Source organism: Vidua chalybeata, chromosome 9 (assembly GCF_026979565.1).
Source record: "Vidua chalybeata isolate OUT-0048 chromosome 9, bVidCha1 merged haplotype, whole genome shotgun sequence".
In the NCBI taxonomy this organism is placed as follows: domain Eukaryota; kingdom Metazoa; phylum Chordata; class Aves; order Passeriformes; family Viduidae; genus Vidua; species Vidua chalybeata.
In genome coordinates this window covers 16,320,563-16,342,340 of record NC_071538.1, presented here as the reverse complement: position 1 = coordinate 16,342,340, position 21,778 = coordinate 16,320,563, and the positions used below count along the sequence as shown (strand labels likewise).

At 35.8% G+C, this 21,778-nt stretch overlaps 1 protein-coding gene across 1 annotated transcript in view; it reads right to left on the bottom strand.

The window, feature by feature from the left end:
* The window catches only part of AK5 (adenylate kinase 5), an 83,176-nt gene that overhangs the window by 31,677 nt on the left and 29,721 nt on the right, over positions 1-21,778 (bottom strand). Inside the window, exons 7-8 of the mRNA XM_053950184.1 lie at positions 11,639-11,729; positions 5,611-5,687 (exon numbers count right to left, since the gene is read on the bottom strand). Coding sequence (XP_053806159.1) covers positions 5,611-5,687; positions 11,639-11,729 — 168 coding nt within the window. The remainder of the gene's footprint in view (positions 1-5,610; positions 5,688-11,638; positions 11,730-21,778) is intronic.

Below are 21,778 nucleotides of genomic sequence, written 5' to 3'. Positions count from 1 at the left end.
CCAGAATCTGTAATTCAAATTAATACAACTTTCTATCAGCAAAAGAGAAATGGACACTGCAGAAATGTTCAGCATTAAAAGCTCAAATGGCTTCTGGATACTCTTGGTCATTTTACTAAGACCTGTAATGTTTAATGCTGCACAGCATGTATGAATAAAACTGCTTTTACACCAGAAGTTCCTTATGTTCTCAAGTAAAAAGAAAGCACATGATTAATATATGACATTCTAATCTGACTCCTTGAAGAATTTAATTAATGTTTATCTGATTTTAAAAGGTACCTTTAGAAGTCTGAATGAAAATTTCTCCTGCTAATGAAGGTGTGCAGTTTGCTCTCTGTAGTATTGTAATGCTAACCCCAAAGTATGTGTCCAAAGGGTTAAATAAATTACTTGGACTGAATCATCAGAGTAGGGAAAAGGGAGTCAAAGCAAAGTGACAGCTGATAGGAAACACAGCAAATGGAGGAAAATGGTTTAAAATGGAGGTCTTTGGTTTAATCCACAGAGCTTTAGTTAAATGAGGCTTTCACTTTGCTCATGCCCATCAGTTTTATTAATATTTGTGTTCTGCCTCTGCATTGAAAAGACTCTCAGGAACTTCTCATTATGTCTCTTGAATATTTAAGTTTCAAGCTATGCTAATCAGTCAGGCTGGAAATATTGTTATAGTCTTGGTAGCAATGGAGTCTGTTTTGCATCAGTTCGCTAAAAGCTTTCCTCCTGCTCTCCTAAAGCCTGGATTCCTCAGTGCTTTGGACAGGAAACTACACCAAGCTGTAAAATGAATTGTAACTGCATGGCAAAAACTTCTAATTGAGAGCCTGTTTCCTCTTGTTAGAATGAGTAAGTGCCTTTCAGGGCTTTTTTCCTCCACTTGATTTTGGTTTTACTTGTGAATTTTTCAAGTGAGCTGTCACATTTCTATTTATAAAACATTCTGAACTTGCAGCAAAGATTGGGTTATTCAATTTTTTTCATTGAGTTGATTGCTTGTCATTGCTGAACAGAAAACCTTTTTTTTTCTTTTTTTTTTTTTTAATCTTCCTTTCCTATGTCTTTGATACATTTAGGGGAGGGGGCAAAAAAAAAAGGCAATCTCTTCTTTGCAGATACTATTGCATTTATCTAATTGCATCAGTAAATGCAGTATGACACTGCAAGGCCATGGAAATCTCTCAATTATGAACTGGTAACTCTCTGAAAGGCACAAAAATGTGTTTCCATGTTTGGTAGATGTGAGGGTGGTGAGGTCCTGGGACAGGTTGTCCACAGAAACTGTGGGTGTCTCATCTCTGGAAGCATTCAAGGCCAGTCTCTGAGTCAGTCTCAGTGGAAGGTGTTCCTGCCCATGGCAGGGAAGCTGGAACTAAATGATCTTTAACATCCCTTCCAATCCAAACCATTCTATGAAATTTGTGACCTCCTTTTCCAAATATTACTAGAGGCTAAACACATTTTTGAGGATTTTACTTGAAGTTGAACTGATTTTCACATTTCCCAAATTCTAAAGTTCTGTAAGCACTAGTACAGGAGTGTATCCATTCTCCAGTTGCCTGACAGTGTGTTTTAATTTCTTCTTTAATTACTTTAAATATTACTCAGGCTGGTTAAGGTTCTCCTGAAAGGCTTGTTTTCATGAGAAAATAATTGGATGCTCTTTTCTTCTGGAACTCTTTGATAGGATTCACTGATGCCAATTCTTCAGTACTCCCTTTTGGCCTGAATGCACTTGAAATAAGCCAAATGGTAGGTTTCTAATTAAAAATCCAATTGTTAAAAATAAAAACTTTCTGATCTCTAGAAACAAGTGGGCATTATACTGATAGTCTCTCTGGCAAAGTTGAATGACAATTTCTGGGAAATTGAATGACAAGTATAAATGAACACAGTGAGCATTAAAAACCTTTATCACACTCAAGAGTATTCCAGCAGCAAAGAAAAATCCTTATTAAACCAGACACTAGTCATGACAGCAACTTCTGCAAATTGAGAATACTCTTTAAAGTTGTAGCACTCAGAAATGCCTGGCCCAAAATATATTCCTGAAGCCTTAATATGGGTTAAAAAACCTGAAATTAACTACATTACTTTGTTTTTATGTTATCCAATCAAGTCATGAGTAGTGTAATCATTATTCCAGTAAAGGCTGTAGAGATTGCTAAGACATGAAACCTTAGCTGCTTCTTCCATAAGGCATTTTCAATGAGAGGTACTATCTGCTTCATTTATTTATTTATTTTTATTTTTCAGAAAAAAATTATTTCTAAGTAATTCTAAAGAAATATATTATTCCTTTTATAATACAGGTTTTCACAGATCTGAGACAAAACCAGAAAAATAGTTTTAATGATTTAGAGAAAAGACTAGGATTTTTAATGTTTTTTTTTAAAAAATGGGTCTTTCCCTCCTGCCTTTCAGTGCTGTAGGGACTTAGTGATTTCAAGTGTTCTAGTTCTTGAAGTATTCATGCATAGCCAGTAGAAAACAATCATCTTACTTTTAATTTAGTTACATAAATTTAATTGAATGATCATTTATAAAATGTACAATTCAAAGCTCAAGCTTTCTCTGAGTTGTTTTTAATTCAATTTCCCTGCATACTCTTCCAGAAAAGCCAGATCTTAATTTGTAACTAGTGTTGCTTTGCACTGTTTTAGCAAAAGGTATCAGGTGTTTCTGGGAGCACTTGGCCCTCCTACATGAGCAAAGGACTCCATCAGTGGCTGGAACCACACCTTGCTCCTGCCTACCAGTAGGAGACATTATTCTGGAAGAAGTAATGTACATCTGAGGAACTCAGATGCTTTTCTGGCTTAGTTTACACTGGAGATTTTCCTGGCTCATTCCAAGAAGGAGAAAATGCAAAAGTATCTGTGTAAGTCCATTGCCAGCTGTGGCTTTGTCTTCTGTGTGACCCCCAACTCCTTTTGTTCAGTGACTACCGAGATGTTCCCCTAAAATTCAGCCATTTTTAGCAGCTCAGCTGTGTAAGGTTGCTTGGAAACCAGCCTCCTTATCCCCCATGTTCTCATGACAGATTTCCTATGCAATAACATCACTGCATGACACATTTGTATCCAGACACACATTCTTTTTCCACTTGAGATTCTCTGAGTAAAGGTTGTTGATGCTTCACACAATTCGTAAACAGCATGTGGTAAATCACTGGAGTATTAAATCACTGCCACAGTCAAAATGAGCTCAAGTTTTGAAAGTGAGCAGTTCCTCACTCCTGAATTTAGTTATTGATCTTTCCTTCCTGAGAGTAATTCCTCATTTTGTTTTTCAGACCAGGCAGTTAGGTGGTATTATGACTTCATGGTAATCTCCACTCCCTTTTTTGCTTCTGTATATAACACTTGCTTCCATAATTTCAAATTAGTTGCAATTGCTTTCTCCTTTATATTAACTTTATATTTGTACAAGGCATCTCATATAAACTGTGTGTGCATTTATTTATTAGTAATATAAATTTTTTTTTTAAATGTTGCAAAAAAGTATCAAATGCCAACTTGCAGTTGAAGTGAGTTGGTGTCAGCCACTTCATATTTATATAGCTGTCCTTGACTGATGGGGTTTTATCACTGTTTTAGCTTCATTTCTCCTTCTTTGTTTGTTAACAGTATTGCACTCTTGCCAGACTGGTGATGTGTTAGTTTAGCAAAATAATGAGAAAAGTTAACTGCCACATCTGGCAGAAGAAATATTTGCCATTGACAAAGACAAGAAGGTCCCATCATAGCCTTGTTCAATCTCATGTGAGAATCACATGCATTCAAAACTGCAGTGCTTTTATGGATGGTGTAATGTATTATCAATGAACTATATAGTTTGAAATTATTACAATATCAGTATAATTTTCATGTTTCTGTTCATTTTATTTTATTTTGTAACTATAAAACTTGTGGTTATTATGTAAATATTATGAACCAAGACTATAATTTCTTTAGTGTATGTACTCTTCCAAAAGAACCTATTTTAAATGTCATTAAAATGCAAAATTTAACATCAAAATAGCCAAATATAAATATAGATTCTGCTTTATAGGCCTAAATAATAAAGTATAGTACAGACAAAGATAATGGGAAATTTAGAAGTTTCCTGGGCAGAGAATGTTTTAAGAAGAGTTTATGAAAGAATGGGATTTAAAGGGGATGTGAAGACAGAGGCAAGCTGCCTCCTTGAAAAACAGCCAAGCTGAAATAACTGAGCCAAAAAGAACGGTAAAGGGATCTAAAAATCAAAATAAATGAATGGAGCTAGAACATTTAACATTTTGCAGGTGAGGATAAATTATTGCATTGTTAAAGAAAACCAATGAATGATCCAATCATAATGAAAATTCAGTTTTGGTGGCCCTCATTTTGTCACTAGCTTTAAAATGTCAAAAGAAAAGATATCTTTTTCAAGTAATGAGAAAAGAGGTGAGAACATTTGCAACTGCATTTTGTTGAATGACAACAGAAACACAAATTAACATTCTGTGCCAAGCTGCTTACAAATCTAGAGAGATGTTTGTGGTACTCATGAAAAAAATACAGTCATGCAAAAGTGGAAGACAGGAAGCAAAACATACAAAACCACCACCCTTAAGTATGGTGGTGTGATAGACAGATGGCTTTTTTTTTTTTCTTTGACTCTAAGTAATTCTTTTAATGCTTATCCACAGCACAGTAACAAGCACACAACCCTTATCCTCAGTGCAGCCCCCAAATCTCAGGAACCTGCCATGTTTCAGTTTGTGCCCACTGCCTCTTGTCCAGTCACTGGGCACCAGAAAATGCCTGGATCCATTTTCTCTGCATCCTCCCTTCAGACTTCTGTACACTCTGATGAGGTGCCCCTGAGCCTTCTCTTTTCCAGACTGAACACTCAGGTCTCTCAGCCTTTCCTTGTAAGAGAGATGGCCCAATCCCTTAATTATCTTAGTGGTCCTTTGCTGGATTTTTTAAAGTATCTCCATATGATGTATTACTAAATCCAGAACTGAACAGTATTCCAGATATAACCTTACCAGTGTGGATGTGAAAATTATAGGGGGAAGATATATAAAACCTTTTTTTCCTTCCTCTCTCTGGCATTCTTCCTATATACAAGGAAAGCTCTTATAAACATTTTATTTTCAGATGTGGATTGAACTGGATCAGTAGAAAGGCTAGTTTCACCATACTGTAAGGCTTTGTTGTTTTTTGTTCTTAAAAACATTTTTTCATAGGGAGAATGATTGATTTGTCTGTAGTTTTATTTCACACTTCTTATAATATCATACTGCACTTTTGAAAAGTTTTACTTCTTAAATATACAACAGACTTATAGTGCATTTTAGCAATTCTATTTGTCACATTTGCCAACATTTTAAAATTTATGGAGGAAACTCAGTAATGCACAGTAATGGAAGATACAGGCTCTTAATACTACAATAATATTTATTCATTTTTCCTAACCAGAAAGCAACATCTGTGTATCATGAATTTACTTATGTTGCACTTAAGAACCCATTTGCCCTGTCCTTAAAGTGCCATCACATTGTTTAGGTAAATTTTATAGCACAGTATGTACATAAAGTAGAAAACTGTCTGGAGTGAAGCCATATATATAGAAAATTACCTGGTCTTCAAAGTCAAATTCTGTATAAACAGCATCTCCAGAATCCATAATCAGACTGCAATCAAGTTCATTTGGCCCTAAAATAGGAAAGAAAATTAGAATTCAGAAATTGATTGAAAACTTTTCACTTCATGTGGTGGAACACTATAATATTTCCAATTGTCTATATCTGTGCAAAAACTGTGATCCAATGAACCAACCATTCAGGTTTGCTGGAGTGCCCAGGTGAAAGCAATCGTCTCCATTTCCATCCTCTTCTACCTTTCCCAAGGAGACTGTGAGGCTTTGCCCTTCTCCTTGTCACCTTCCTGTGGCAGCACCAGGAAGAATACAGTCTCTTGCACTTGGGATGACAAAATTCATGTGTTGAGAAGCCTTGACCTGTCTGAGCTTTACAGTTTAGCTTCAGCTGAACTGCTGAAGGTGCAGGACAACAGAAACTGAGCTTGATATTTCAAGAACTCATGTAGGGGAGGAGTCATTGCTAAACCACAGTGGGAAGATAAACCACCAATAATGTTTCTATATAAGCATATGAAAGCTATAACATGGTCATCATATTCTGGCACTGTCACCCCATTCAGATGATCTCAATCCTGGGCAATAAAGAAGGAAATGGTCTCCTGGGTCCTCCAGACGATGCAGCCCTAAACCAAATACTGCACATGTTCTAAACACCTTAAAATATCAGTAGGCATGAGACTACAGAAATCGCTTTCACAGCATTAGTAAAATGAGAATAACAAAAATATTGTAATGATACACAAAAACCTAAAACTTATAACCAGCTGGCCACAGATGAGTCCAACCACTCACTTCATGAGGGGAGCAACAGGTATCACCAGGGCAAGTATAAGCCATGTTTTGTTTTGTCTCCTCATGTCCTCAGTGAAACAAGATCACTAATGAAGAAAATAACCCCCTCCTTCCTGGGTTACAGGTGTCTCTGCCTGGTATGATGTTCCTGCAAGCACTGGCACTGAGGGTACATAGTTTTAAGCCTATTGCTGAACTGGAGTTGTTTTCTCACCATTAGAGTTGTTTGTATGGGTGGCTTGCTGTAACAAGCACTATCAATAACAGATTTTGCAGTTTAATTTGTGCCAGATGCATTTATATATTATCTGGGTTTGTTTGCTTTAGAAGTTTGCATAGTAATAATCTATGTGGGTGGTGAAGTAAATATCCCTGACAGAGCAAACAGAGGAGAGAAGTTGGATGTCATGATGACCAAAAACTGTAACTACATGGTACAAATGATGATTCCAGAGTGTCTTAGTTCGCAATCCTTATCACAATTACTGCCAAATTAATCTTCAATTTAACTTTCTGGAATACATAAGAGATACCAGGGAAAGACCTGCATCTACCATCTGATAGTGTTTTTGTTTTGGTTCCTCACTCCCCTGCCCCCACCCCCAATGCTCATGTATAGTTTTTCAGATTGCTATTAAAAAATTACAGAAAGGAATTATATTCCTAGTATGGCAGTGTCACATGTATACATGCAGCATGTTCTCTGGTATGTACACTTTATGGTCTTTTGAAAATACCTTTCTCTCAAAAATATATGCAAGGAAATAGATTTCCAGCTGCTGAAAGAATCTTAATTTTTTGATTTATCTTACACAGCTGACATTTCATTCTTAATACCATGTCATTGTTGATAATATAATTTAACTAAGTCTCAGTTGTCACTGGCACTGGCCTACTCTGACACATCAATCACTTCTAAAGGCACTTGTTGGCACTTTATTAAAGGCACTTGATTAACTGTCACTTAACTACCAAGAGCAGTACATATTCTTAGCTAGAAACATTAGTATGAAATATAGTGCTGCAAACTTAAATGTAAAGGTCAGGCTGAAAATGAATACTCATGCATAATGTATCTTAAGTGATAAAAGCCATAATGGTTATACAATTTTAATATGGTCAAGCATCTTAAAGCCTTTTCTTTTTTCCTTGAACGAGAATACCAGTGTCCTTGGAAAAGCATCGCTTCTTCCTAGGGTATATTCAAGAAAAATTGAAAATCAGTCTTTTCTTTCATGGTTTAATGAAAACTAACAAACTCCATAACCATCTATCACTGAACAGTGCTCAGACTTCTTTACCCTTCTCAAATTGCCTAAAGACAAACCCATGAGAAATGAATTGAAGCAAACGGCTACTCCCAAGACAAGATAAAGTAATTAAGGGACATATCAGAGTTCTTGCACTATCCCTGGTGCAGCATGAGTAGTTTGCTATGCTCCAGCTCAGTTTGTTGTTGGAGGGAGCATATTTTGCTAATGTTGGACTAAATCTTCCTAAAACAGGTCTTGCAGGGGAGAACAATGAGCTCATTAACTATGGCTTGTAGGCAGGCAGCAGAGGCACACCAGGGAGCCCCTTGGCAAGGTACTGGTAGTTGGGAATCCTGCTCTAGGCAGAGCTCCAGACAAGGCTAAGGCCAAAAGGAGAGCCTTGGAAAGTGCATAATTCAAAACTTGGCTCAGGTCTCCTAAAGGCAAGTTTAAATCAGCAACATTTTACATAAAACCTGTGGCAATGTTTATCTATCAAAGGTGAAATGCACAATGCTGTCTTAAGGAAAGGAGGAGGACCGGTTAAAGTGTTTGGAAGCAAACATGCCCTGCTACTTTCAATGAGACTGCACACTGCACATCTCATGTCTGACAACAAAACAGTCGATCATAAATAAGTTTTATTGCCTTTTCTGAGTAAGTTGCATTGTTTTTCTTTTGCTAAGTTGGTGCCGTGAGAACTAGGCTATAAAAACAATTCATACTTGTCTATTAGGAGGAAAGGCTAATAGTCTGATTTGTCTTAATTCCTTCAAAAGGGTGTCCCATTCCACCAAATAATCTCTTGGCTCAAATAAGCTCTTGGTTAACTTGGAGCCTTCCTGTGCTTATATGAACCTTTAGGAAGTGATCTGAGTAACTTTATCAATTGCAAAAGAGGAAACTCAAGTTAAAAATTTAAGAAAGCCCATGAAAGTTCTACTGCCATGGAGAAATAACTTGCTAGCACCTGATCTGAAAAGGTACCCTTAGGGCTTAAAATATGTTTCCTTGATTGCATGAATAAGGTTAAGGCAAGGGAAACCTGGTCACTTTCATGTGCCCTGCGTTTTCCTTAGAGGAAAAAAGAGAGGATTTTATTAGGTGCAGTACTATGCAATTAAAAAATAAAGCAGTTGAAAGTTTTTATTCAATCCCCATTAACTGAGTCATCAGGTCTCTGGGGAGGAACAGGCCGAAATACAAAAAACCAGAGAGCTAGAATGCAATCCTTTTTTTTTTTTTTGCCATGTTTTGTATCTTGCCACTGAAGGCATCTTTCATAAAAAATTATCTTGTGAGGAATCCAAGAGGATCCAGTGACACAGCACAGAGCAACAAGGTTAATTAAAGGTGGCTGCAGTTGTACACAGATGTACTGAGAGGTGCTACCCCTGCCAAGTCTGACAGTCAGGGACAGTGACACCCCTGCACCAGAGGGGTGCACGGCTGTGCTCAGTCACTTCCTTCACCATGAGGCTGTATTTTATGTTTTATGCTGTATTCTACATAATGCTTTTTGCTCCTAAGCTGGATTGCACAATATTGATCATGGAAAGCTGAGAGAGTGTGGCTGTTACAGGCAGGTGTGTAATTCCTACCATAGAGATGCACCCCAAAGCCCAGGGGATCATGGCTGTAAAGTCTCTGGTCCTATAAAGCATTTCAGTGTTTTAAGCCTGGGTTCATGGCACTTTCTCTGAAAATGTGTTCATCCTTAAGTTGTCACGAATGCAAATGTCAAGCATTGCTTTTTCATAGTTCACAAAATTCATTTATACAATGAAAATAGACTGTACTGATCTGTCTAAATTTATGTGCACTTGACTTCACTTTCCATCACAAGGTAGCTATGACCCATCATGCAAATTAATGAAGTCTGCTCCTTGGACCATTTGTGTTTAGCAAATCAACTAATGAATTTCCAATCTTTGCTTACATACATTACCTATTTTGAATCCTGCTAGCAATTCTATTCAATATGGTTCATTGGCTCAAATATGCCCATACTCATATTTTAACAATGATAGTATTGACACAGTTCAGCACTAGCTGTCATAAAAGCAATCTAAGCCTATCCCGTGAAACATACTGCTTCTCTTAATAACATGTTTAAACTCAATAAAATAAAAATGTCTTTTTATGTTATGGAACGTGCTCTGAAGCACCATCTAATAACTCAGTTAATACCTGTTGCATATAAGCATTTGGGCAAGACAAATGCTTAGAAGATAAATTTCAAGTGGAATATTATAGAAATAATTTGTTGAAGCACTGATTAGTATTAGAATGATTACATTTTAATTTTCTTCTCTGTAAGATGCTTCTAATACAAATTTTATTGCAACCTTACGCTGTTGAGTTTCATGACAGGTTGTTGCTCTTGACAACGGTCTTAATATGTTGTAGAAGGCAACAATGAGAAAATTGTATTCTCATCTATAAACATTTTAGTTGTTTTCTTTTGGTACATATTGTTATAAAGTTGATTACAACTGGATTTTACAGGTTTAACATGAATTAGATTGATGTGGAGGCATGAAAATATTAGAAATACTATGTTTATGTTAGCTACATGGAACTACAATATATTGCAATATAACTAATAAGATTAGAAGACAAGAAGTGAGATCAAGACATGCTGGAATTGCAACCTCTAGAAATTAAACACCTGATCTCATAGAAACCCTCATAGAACTCTCAAATCTCATTATTATCAGTGCTCAAAGTAGGCACTAATTAGGTGATTGTGGCATGGCATCTGCTCATGGCTATCCAATTATTTTGGTGAGGGATTTATTAAATAGATCAGACTTTCAAGGAACTGACTGGAACTCATCCAGAATCACAAACAGTTTGTGCAAATTGCTTAGCTCTTGTCAAGCTGTTTGTCAGAGCTTGCACCTTTATGACACTTCTTTCCTCTTCCTCCTGTCCAGAATTTAAATCAGGGAATCCAGAGGCAGTTAGCAACACAATGTTGTACAGTGGGAATGCCATTTTAGGTTTGGGATCAACCTCTTGCCTCTATGAATAAGGCTAAGCACAAAAGAAATAAGTGTGCCACCTAACATAGAAAGAAATTCATCTTTATTCTTGTGCCTCTTATCTCAAGGGTAACCACTAGAATCCTGTGAATCACTCAAATTTTTAGCTGATGCACTTGTTATAATTCTCATCATCCTCCCCAATCCCAACTCCCCTTGCATTCACTGCCCTCGCCCTCCCCACCTTGGTACTTCATCTTTATCTCATTTAGAACATTATCTAAAATTTCTTTTTGTGTGCTGGTTCAGAAGACATTTATGACATCATCTATATATGTAACCCTGCTAGCTAATTTGAAAAACAGCCAGGGGTGCCATTGTAAAAGAAGTGAAGTTACCAAGGAACATTCCTCTGCTGTCCTCAAGCAAAACATTTCTGACAGATGTTACAGATTTTCAGTGCTTTGATTTTTAACTTCAATTCTTTTGCAGTCCTTTGTCTCTCAAAGGCTTTACTCTGAAGATATTCAAGTCTCAGTAAGCAAAAATAATAAATAAACAAATAAATAAAATCCCCAAACACTTGACTTATATTCACACACCAATTATTAGGGAGGAAGTATAATCATTAATATCACAAGACTGATTTTCTGGTGAACACCAAGGTATCACTGGAACTGAAACAGCTGACAACTGAAATTGAAAACTTATATGATTTTTATATTAATAGTATAGCTTAGTGGACTTGCCACAGTATTTCAAGGTTAACTTGTAGATAAACAAGTTGTTGGATAAGCTATATGAAGTTTCCAAATATAAAGAGATTTTTTTTTTGTCCCTGATTGTGCAAATGCTTGATGTTGGTCAAGACTGCTACAGTACCTAACATCCAAGTTGAAGAATATGAAAGAGGTATCCCAATGTCAAATGCAGTACAATAAATATGGTTCTTTAAATCTTAGATTAACTCACCTGCTGCAGTCTCTTTGTTTGCAAATAGTTTATTGTCAACTGCTGAACTTATGTCAGAGAACACTTCTTCTTCATCTCTGTCTGCGTCAAACTAAAAAAAAGAAAAAAAGTTGGCAATCAGGCACTGCTTACCGCTTGTCTGAACATCAACATGTACTGTGACTTCTCACCCCAAGCCTTCCTGACAGGAACCCTTCTATTTTAATGTGTGCAGTCCATTGCTTTAGGTATGAGTAATTTAAATTTTGACTTTAATTTTGTAAAGTTTTTTCTAGGCTCAGTCTGACAGGTTTCTTTTTATGGCCAAGTGACTATGGCATGGGAGAAGTTCTGCTACAGTGACATGCTTGACAGTGGGTTTCTGATTTTCCTTATTGTATTTATCAATTTCTATTTATTTAGATCATCACATATTCAGATAGATGAGCCTACTATAAATATCAATATATGGAGTTTTCTGATTGGTTCTAGAAATGGAGTTTGAGGGTCTGACCTGAAGACCACTCAGACATTCATCCTGCAGCACTCACCATCTGTCTGGGCAGACATTTATCTAATCTTCAGAAATTCTTCTGCCATTTAGTGTTTTTCATAACTCAAAGCATTTAAAAAAAAAAACAAAAGCAGAAATTTGTTTGTGTTTACCTATTAGAGGGATTATAGTTTAACTTGTGTCAAAACCAAGGCTTGTGGAAGAACAGGTCTTAAATAAAGCTATTAATATAACAGCTGTTAATAAAATAAAACTTTTGGGCAATTTATTATCAATACACAAGGAGCAGCTTTGGAATGTCCTTGTTGACAGGAAAAGAGTGCTCCTAACGTGTGCTAGGTAAGACATATATCATCTTTGTGGGTATGGGTATATGTATGCATAAAACCCAGTAAATTGTAATCAGGTTGTGTCTGATCATTATTGTGTTGGTCACACCACACTTGAAGAGATGACAGTCTTGCTTTCTCATTAATAGCATTCTTCTGAATAATCCCGTTCACCATGAAAAAACACATGGTCAATCTCAAAATGTTCTAAAGGTTCCAAGAATTTGAAACACCAACTTTCCTATTCAAAGAACACCAGCTGTGCTTCAGCATTCTGAGAAGTCTGGGCTTTGTAATGAAAGCTTATATTGTCATCCAAAGAAAACCAATTATTTGCAGCTTGCACATAGATTCCATTTTCCCCTCACAAAATGAGAATTTTAATACCCCGAGCCACAGGAAGGTAAGGTAGCTTCCATGGTAAAATTATTTTTGAAAGAAACTAAGTAACCTTGTGAGTTCTGTACTTCACTGAAATGTGAAATAATTTAAAATTAAATCCTTCGGTAATTAGTGGAGGCTTGAATAAAAGATAAACGGTGCTCAAACAACCCTAGTCACACAGAACAAAAAGCAGTAAAACCTGTATTTTTAGCAGAACCTGTCTAAACCCATAGGTTGCTTTCTTTACTAAAAACAAATCCCTACTTGCTTCAATACATAGCTCTTTGCAACTGAGTCATCTAGGGGTACCTTAATGGATGTCTCAGTTTAATTATAGTCAAGGCTTATGTTTTATCGAAGTGTAACTTTATTAAACATGAACTGTATTGTTGTCTGCATTGAGATACTCTTTACCAGTGATGCAGGAAGAAGCAAAGTGTTCCTTCCCTGTGTGGCCAAAGGGGTTTGAGGTCTGACCTTACTTTATGGCATTTCCCTCCATGAGGCACTAATGGTGTTTTTGTTCTATGCTGTCTCAGTTTTGTTGGGGCAGGAAAAGATTAGAGAGGACCTCAGTGGACAAGAACACCCCATTTCTTTAGGAAACCAATCAAAATCTCTGAAAGGTTTCACAAACCTTCCTAGAGTACATTTGGGGGTTGTACTTGGTTTTATTATTTCTTTAAGTAAATGATGACTGGCTTAATGATGAATTCTCTGGAAAATTTATCTCATTTTCACATGAGCATTGTTGAATTGCAGAGTTTGTTACTGGCATGGTGTTATATAAAAATGATGGAAAATATTTTCTAGATCTTCTGTATTGTAAATAATTGCCTTAGGAAATGCAGGTAGTTGTTGCTGCTTGCAGAGAGAAAATGATTATTGTTTCTAAATAAGCACCCAACAAATCCCAGCCAACAGAAGGAACTCCACAGAAAAATTGTCTGATTTATTGAAAATAGCAAATCTCACTGGTCCATGATGATAAATGGAGGTTTGGTAATACCATGTGTTGAGTTAAAGAAAAAAGTGCAGAATTTTTTCCTCACATCTGTCAGGAGACAAACATCAAGGAAGCTACAGTTAATTAGAATTTTGGCTGAGGGTGTCATTCAGCCTGGTACTGCCCCTTAGGGACTGTTTCACCTCCAATTAAACTGCTGGTTTTTGCAGGTGGTTTATCTAAAACATTCCCAAAATAGAGGGAGATGCCACTAGCCTTTCAAACTGGAGTACAGGAGAGCTAGTAAGAAATCTGATTGCAGCAGACTTGCAGGGAATTCTTGTTTGTGCAACTTGAAATAAAGTTAGAAATGGAAAAGCATAAAAAAACCACAAGCAAACTTGTAGTTAAATAACATTTACAACAGTAGATGAAAATGTCCTCTATTTTAGGATATGATAGATGTCAATGAAAAGAAAATAATCCATGTCCAAATTAAACATAACATTGTGGTGTTTGGCACAGGGGTGAAAGCTGCTGAATGCTCGATGCAGTGTCAGTATCCACAGCTGATAAATTGGAGGGGCTTCCAGACAGGCTATAACAATGATCTTTTTCTTGTACCTTTCCATGGGAAAGAAAAATTTTAGAACTTATTATATACAGAAGACAAAATTATAAGATGCAAGAATGAAGAGCATGTGAGACAAATTCAGAACGGAAGCAAACAGCAAAATTTATTCTGACATCACTATCTTTACTGCTTAATTTATCACAATTTGCAGTGGATTCCCCATTAATTGAAAATTTTAGATTATTCCTAAAAAGAAAAATATTAATAAAATTAAAAAAATATCTAATTCAGTCTTCAGTATTGCTCTACATAGCCAGAAATGTCACTTCAGGCTTCCTAATCCATTAACCAGGTCCATGGAAGTGAAACACAATCGTTGTTTAGGAAGTGGAAAAATTACCCATATATTATCACCTGCAGTAAAGAACAATTTCTTCTTAAATTAAAAAAAAAAAAAAAAAAAAAAAAAAAAAAAAAAAAAAAAAAAAAGAACATGGCTTCTTGTATCATGGTTTTCCCACACTTTTATGAGATCTTTAGTTTAGAAGCCAGATTGCACCACTGTCCCTTAAGTGTTGGTATTTTTGGTTGAAAAGTTGACAATCCTAGTAAAATAAGGAGATTCATAAGACTGAGCAAGTTATAATGATTTTCAGCAGCTACAAATGCCACGAGAACACACTGTTATTATTCATCCTGATTTAGGCAGGGATTTGCTCCTGAAGGATTGAAAACAAATAAGAACTGGTTCTATTTTACCCTTGGTAATACTAAAAGGTGAAGTGAGACACACTGTTGAGGGATGGGTGCTGCTTTACCATTTTTGGACACCCACACAGAAATCCCTTCATTACTGTTGTTTCATGCCGAGTTTGCTTCTCTTAATAATTACAATTATTAACTTGTGCAGTTACTTCTAGAGAGAGTAGAAAAATCAAAAGAAAAACACCAGCAACATGGGAAAACAGCAAAGAAATATGTGAGGGAAAATATATAAGGTAGTATAATAACCATTGGGATGGGGGGTGAGAAAAATTAGTTGAAGACTTGTATAAGAAAACCAATAAGCAGAGGCACTGAAATGAAGCTGGAATGTGCAGACTGGGAGTTCAGGGAACTATTATAATACTATAAATAGTATAATATATTATATAATAAATAGAATAATATAATACTATTATAAAGTATTTTTTGTGAGCCACTTAAACAAAACAAAACTTTCAAAACATCACAAAATGGCAGGATGAGGACATAGGGGAGAGATATTTCTCTCTAATCCATCCTCTATTTCTAATATTTTCATTCTTTTCCATCAAATACTCCAAAATCTCAGTTTAATTTTTCTATTCTAGTTTACCACATACACAAAAAAACCTACAACTGAAATTACACTAGAGCTCACCAATGATTTTCAAAACATTATGCAATTAGCAGAGGTCACAAATTGCTATCAGACAGAAATTTAGAACAAAACTGAACCGGAGATATTAACACCATTATTACAATCCTAAGAAATACTCTGGGTTATCTAAAATAAGCCTCTTGTTTACCACAGGAGTTCCAAAGAGGATTCATAAATAATTGCAGAGTCCTCATACATCTATCATTAGTTTCTCAAGTTCCACTTGTATCTAAGGATCTAGTGCTGTCAGTGCTACTTGTAAACAAGCATGGGGGTAAATGTTCTCCAGCCCTGAGTGGAGCTGACAGTTCTGCAGTAACTGCTGGTAGCTTTTCTGTATCCCAAACTCATATACTCAAAACAGTGCAATTCAAAGCCACTAATTTTGTAATTTTTTCTATTTTTCTATTCACAAACCCCTTTCTGCTAACTCAGCAGTCCATAAACAATGAGATTACTACAAAACACAGGCTTGTGGGTTTTTTTTTGTTCTTAAAGTGATTGTCTCTTATTTCATGCTAAATTCAACAACTTAGTGCCATGGCACACAAGTGTGGAGGTGTTGTGGCAGTTTCCCTCCCTTCACAGTAAAACTGCAAAGCCAGCTTCCATACTTGGAATATTGAACAGAGCAACAGCAAGGAAATGGTAACTCTCACCTGAAGAAACAACAGTAGCTGAAGTAATAGCCTGTCTTTGTACATTTATGTGGAGTAATAGCTTTTGATAGGTAGACAGAGGGAAAACTTCTGTCTTTTATGCTGTGATCATTTAAACAACAGCCTGACTTACAGCAGTTTTCAGCTGATAATAATGAGCACCTCGGGCAGTGTGGTGGCAAGAGATGATGGGAAAGTCACGGTGCAATTACAGGCCCCTGTAGAGCAGAAAGCAGACAAACTGAAGGAGAGTTGGATGTGATTGGGGATGAGGGGAGAAATCAATAATTTGGTGGCAAGGTAACAGAAAATTAATGGACTTGAGAGGATGAAGCAATTGCTTGTTTAATAGGGAAGCTGATGGTGCCACAGAGTGGGTTTGGAGTATATACATTTTTCATAACACTAAGATGCAAAGTCTTTCTGCCTGTGCACATATTCAAGAGCACTGGTTGTTTTTTTTTTTTTTTTTTTTTCCCAATAAGGATATTCATCAGGAAGGCTGGTGACTATTATGTGGAAAGCAAATGTATTGCTCTTTTATTAGCACAATCATTTTTGCATCATGTTCTCCATACCTTAGAGGGACTCTGAGCTTCCAGTAGGCATCCTCCACCATATTTGTATCTCTAACTCTGTTAACCTAAAGTCAGTTTAACATAGTAAGTAACAAACAATTCAAAATATTTCAGCCGTTTCTCTATACTACCATGACCCCTACCATAAATATTCTATTTATCTTGGAAATCGTCAGGTATCAGAACCAAATTAGGCAGCATATACATTATTTCACATAGCATTTAAAAGGACCTGATTTGCATGTGTTTGTTCTGGGTTATCTGACTTTTCAGATAAGTTACTTCTAGCAGGAACTTTTCAAGCTATAAATACAGCCAGCATCTCTGCAAATAAACTCTGTGTGCATATTCACTTTGGAAATCATTGAAACCTTGCATCCTGACACGTATTACATCTGTTCAGCAGCTTCTATAGCAAAGTCAGCTATGTTAATTATTTTTGAAGATTAATTGAAATCAAAGAAATGCTTTAGTATATGAACATAGAGAGATCTTTTCTACCTTGGAAGTAAAAACACTTTTCCTTATTTTAAAAAATATACATTCCACTGTTGGAGTTATTTTCACTATGCATTTACTTTTTAAAGGAAATTGCTTTTAAGGAGGCAAATGGCATTACAAAGAAACAGAACAGTGGTGTTGAGCATCCAGACAGATCACTTCTGAAGAGCTTGAATGGAAAACTTAATTATGGTCTGAGTTAGGAGATGCTCCATGAATTAATTTTTACTCTGTTCCTGTAAAACCCAGGAAAACATTCAGCCTGAGGGAGAAATCATCTTACTCTATACCTCCACTGGGTCTAGAATAAATGGTTTGATTTTTTACTTTAATGCACCTAACCCCAAAGGAAGGGGAAAGACATTACTGATTACAGAGAGTCAGGTATGACTCGAAGCTGTCCAAATCCTCACACAGCTTTAACAGCCCTCTGTGCCTTAGCTGGCCTTTCTTATTTACCAGAGCTCAGTGATGCTGCAACAATGAATCATTAATGTAAAATTCAGTATTTTGAAATGTAGACAAAGGGCAGAGAGGTACAAACAAGTGGCATGAAGCTCAGTCAATAAAAGCTGTAATTGTCACTTTGCTTTATACAGCTCAGGGACATTACAAAAAGATCTAGAATTACCCAGCTCTTCCCAAAATGCCTTTGGTTTTTCTTTCCACAATAATAATGCTTGTTTTCCAGTAGTTTTTCTTTCAACTTTATTTATGAAGGCTTCTATGAGGCTTGGATGTGCCCTTGTTCCTCAGGTTGAAATCTTTGGAAATAAACCAGTTAAGGATCAGTTTCTACAGCACAATTCCCTTATTTCTTCCAGTGCCCCATGAGATGAATACTGGAATATTCACATTCCCAGAGCACCCAGTTCAGTGAAACAGCTCTGATCACCAATATGTTCAAGTAAGTGAACCTCAATACCCTTTTTTTTTTTTGCTAATTTTGACTGCAACAGCACTTCTCAGGCAGAATGAGCCCTATAACTAAATAACATTAACCAGTATGTTTGTGTGCAGAGAGACTTTTTCTGATTAAAGTTTTTTTTAAAAATATACATTTCCCTCTGCCTATAGAACTCCTGTGTCACTCTTTCGTTTAAAACAAAACCAAATAATTTTCTAGCATCAGCTCCCACAGCATGTACAAATCACAGACAGGCACCCTGAATAAATATACAGGACACTGACTTCCCCAAAAGGTCCAATGAACAACAACTGTTAATTCAAATAAGAAAACAAAAAAAAAATTAAAAAATCAGAAATAAAAGGCATTTCTTCCTATAAATACTATTTTCTTCTATTGACAGTTTGCAATTAATTTCAAAGGAAAACACTGATGCTGCTGCCAAATATAGCCAAATATTTCCCTTTCAAGATCAATACCATTTCTCCTGTTGGTTATTTTGGAAGAGATTTTGAAAGCAAAGTACTAAAATATTGTTGTCTGGTATTTTACTATTAGATGGCTTCATAAAAATTATTACCAAAATTACAATTTTTGCCTATGTATAATCACAATTTTCTAAGGAAGAATGCTATCATCTGAAACCTAACAAAAATGTGTCCTGAGTTAATTTCAGCTGCAAATTCAGCCAGTTATTCAAGCACGAGGACTAATGACTCAGCTGCAAGAACAAGTATAGGGTAAACCATAGGCTTAAACATTGGATGATGTGGGTGTTTCATATGCAAAATCTGCACTTAAGTCAAGAAATAATGTGACATTTTTAGTCATCTAGGACCCTAGCAACACAAATAATTTCATCTGCAATAGTTGTAGCTTTTTAAAATGGAATTTCATACTGTAAGAACTGGAATGTTTGAAAATTTTTGGCTTTTCTATATTTTCCTTGGAAGACAAAAAAAAAATTATTTCCCAGTTACACAGTTCCTGTGTATTTAACTAAATTCTGACCCAGGATAAGCAGCATTTTCACTGGTGGTCTCTATATTAATAAACTTCATAAATGATATTGGAATCCTTGATAATAAGCCCTCCCTTGGTCTTCTTGAGCTAAAAAGTACTAAATTTTCATGAAATACATGATTTATCTCTAGAAGTAGGACTCGGATCAAACAGGATAATATTCAGCAGATGTCAGTCTGCATTCAGGATGGCTCATAAAGCCAACTTCCAATTGTACTGCTGCAGGAAGGATATCAGCTTGTTTCCTGCAGCAAGAAGTGAGCTACTGCTATTTTAACTTCTGTACCAGAAAGTTCTGGTTTGACATCTAAATTATTGGAGCATGTTGTTTCAGAGCAAAAAGGAGACTACTTGATTTATAAATGAAAGCTGGCAAGCTAAGGAGACACTGACAGAAACGATTGCTTTAGTCATCCCAGAATATGACATTCTTGCATCTAGCATGTATTTTTTGGAAACAAATGTAGGACAAAATCCCACATGATTATGTAGGCTGAAAGCATTTTTTAAATATCATAAAACACGTGGATGAAGTGGAACTGATTGACATAATTTATTTAACTTTTTTAAAGCTTTTGACAATATTTCTTCCCAGAGGCTATTAAATGAAATATAATTTTAGGGAAGCCCTAACTAATAAAATTAATTATTATAAAAAGCATGATAAATGTCCAAGAAACTTCTTGGCACAGAGAATGGCCAATGTATTGGTCAGAAAACTGGAAAGCACAAATCAGAAAAATCACTATGAAAATTAAATCTGAGAAGGGATAGGGATGTGGAAAGCAATGTGTGCAATGTGACAATAATGTGTGTTGCAGGAGAATGATGAAAAAAAAAGACCCAAGAAAGATCAAAATTAAGCCTCTGTAAGCTTTCTTTTATTACAATTTCACAACTTTCCCTCTAGCTGTTTGTTTGAGCTAAGTGCTTTAAAGAATGCCTGAAACTCCAACACGTGGGGTCTAATACATTGTATTAATATTCATACATTGTATTAGTATTAATACATTGTTAAAGTATAAATAATTTATTGCAAAAGCAAGCTATCAACCTAAATTGAGTATTCATATGACATTATCTATAAAAACAGCTATAACTGACTTTTCCTTCAATATATGCAGAAAATTAGAGCTTTTGATATTCTAAACCAGAATCCACCACTTCACATTTACGGAACAGTAATCATTTAATGACTGGGCGTTTTCTCTGTATTAATATAATTTTGGCTACTGCTCTCCATCACGGCAGCTCCTTCACCACTACTCTGTTTTTCTGTTGGATGAGACATGTGGTGCTGTTCCTCACACTGAGGTTCTTTGGCTGTTTTCAATGTGACCTGGTAAAAGAAGTATCTGTGAAGCTTCCACCTTTCCATTTGCTGCCTAGTGCTAGTATGGGTGGTTCTGACTGTTTCAACCCTTGATTGCTTTGGCAGAGTAAGCTCAATCTTGCAGCTGCATAGTGATATTAATTTCTGCTGGGACCCCAGCAAAACATGGACAACGAATAACAAAATTAAATGCATTCTAAGTGTTTGTCTTTGTAATTGAAACCAGCTAAAAGTAAACAGAAGATCTGTGACTGTCAACCTTCCCCAGTGCTGTAGTAATGATTGGGACTCAAACAGTGACTAGAAATAGTAGCTATTTAGAAAATTTAGCAACCATATGTTGTTTTTAATTTACCTTAAGATAACGAATGTGTGATTTATGTCTGCCTTTATTATTAAAATTTTACTACTTATAAAAATATTACTAAAACCATTCATGTGATCCAGAGTGAATGACATAGGCACTGGATCCTGGCACAAACAGACCTTGGAAAACAGCAACTTAGTCTTTTATGTTAATATATTCAGCAAATGTAAGAAGTTCTAAAAGCAATTTGTAGGGATAGAACAAGTTTATTATTAAGATTTTTGATGTTTAGTTTTGATTACTTGGATATCTTTAAGCCTTTATTTATGAAGGCTTAAAGATATCTTCCACTGCACTTTCTTTCTGTTTACATTTCTAATTAAATAGAAGACATTAAAGAACATGAAGGTTTGTTTACTTTTGCAGTGAAACTACTTAAAGTGGAAAAAATGACAGTGTGAATACATCCCAATTTTTTTGCATATGAAAGGCATTAGGGGGATTTTATGTACCTTTTCTCCCATGTGGTTTAAGCTGTAGTGAGATAGAAAACTAAATATTTTGAATATTCCTTTCTCTTTCTATAAGTTTTTTTGCTTTAATTTTTAATACAATTACCTGGATAATCTGACAGTAAAACTATGTTTTAACAGAAAAATTGTTAAATGGGTTCCCACCGAAAATCTCCTAATTAGTAATCATTA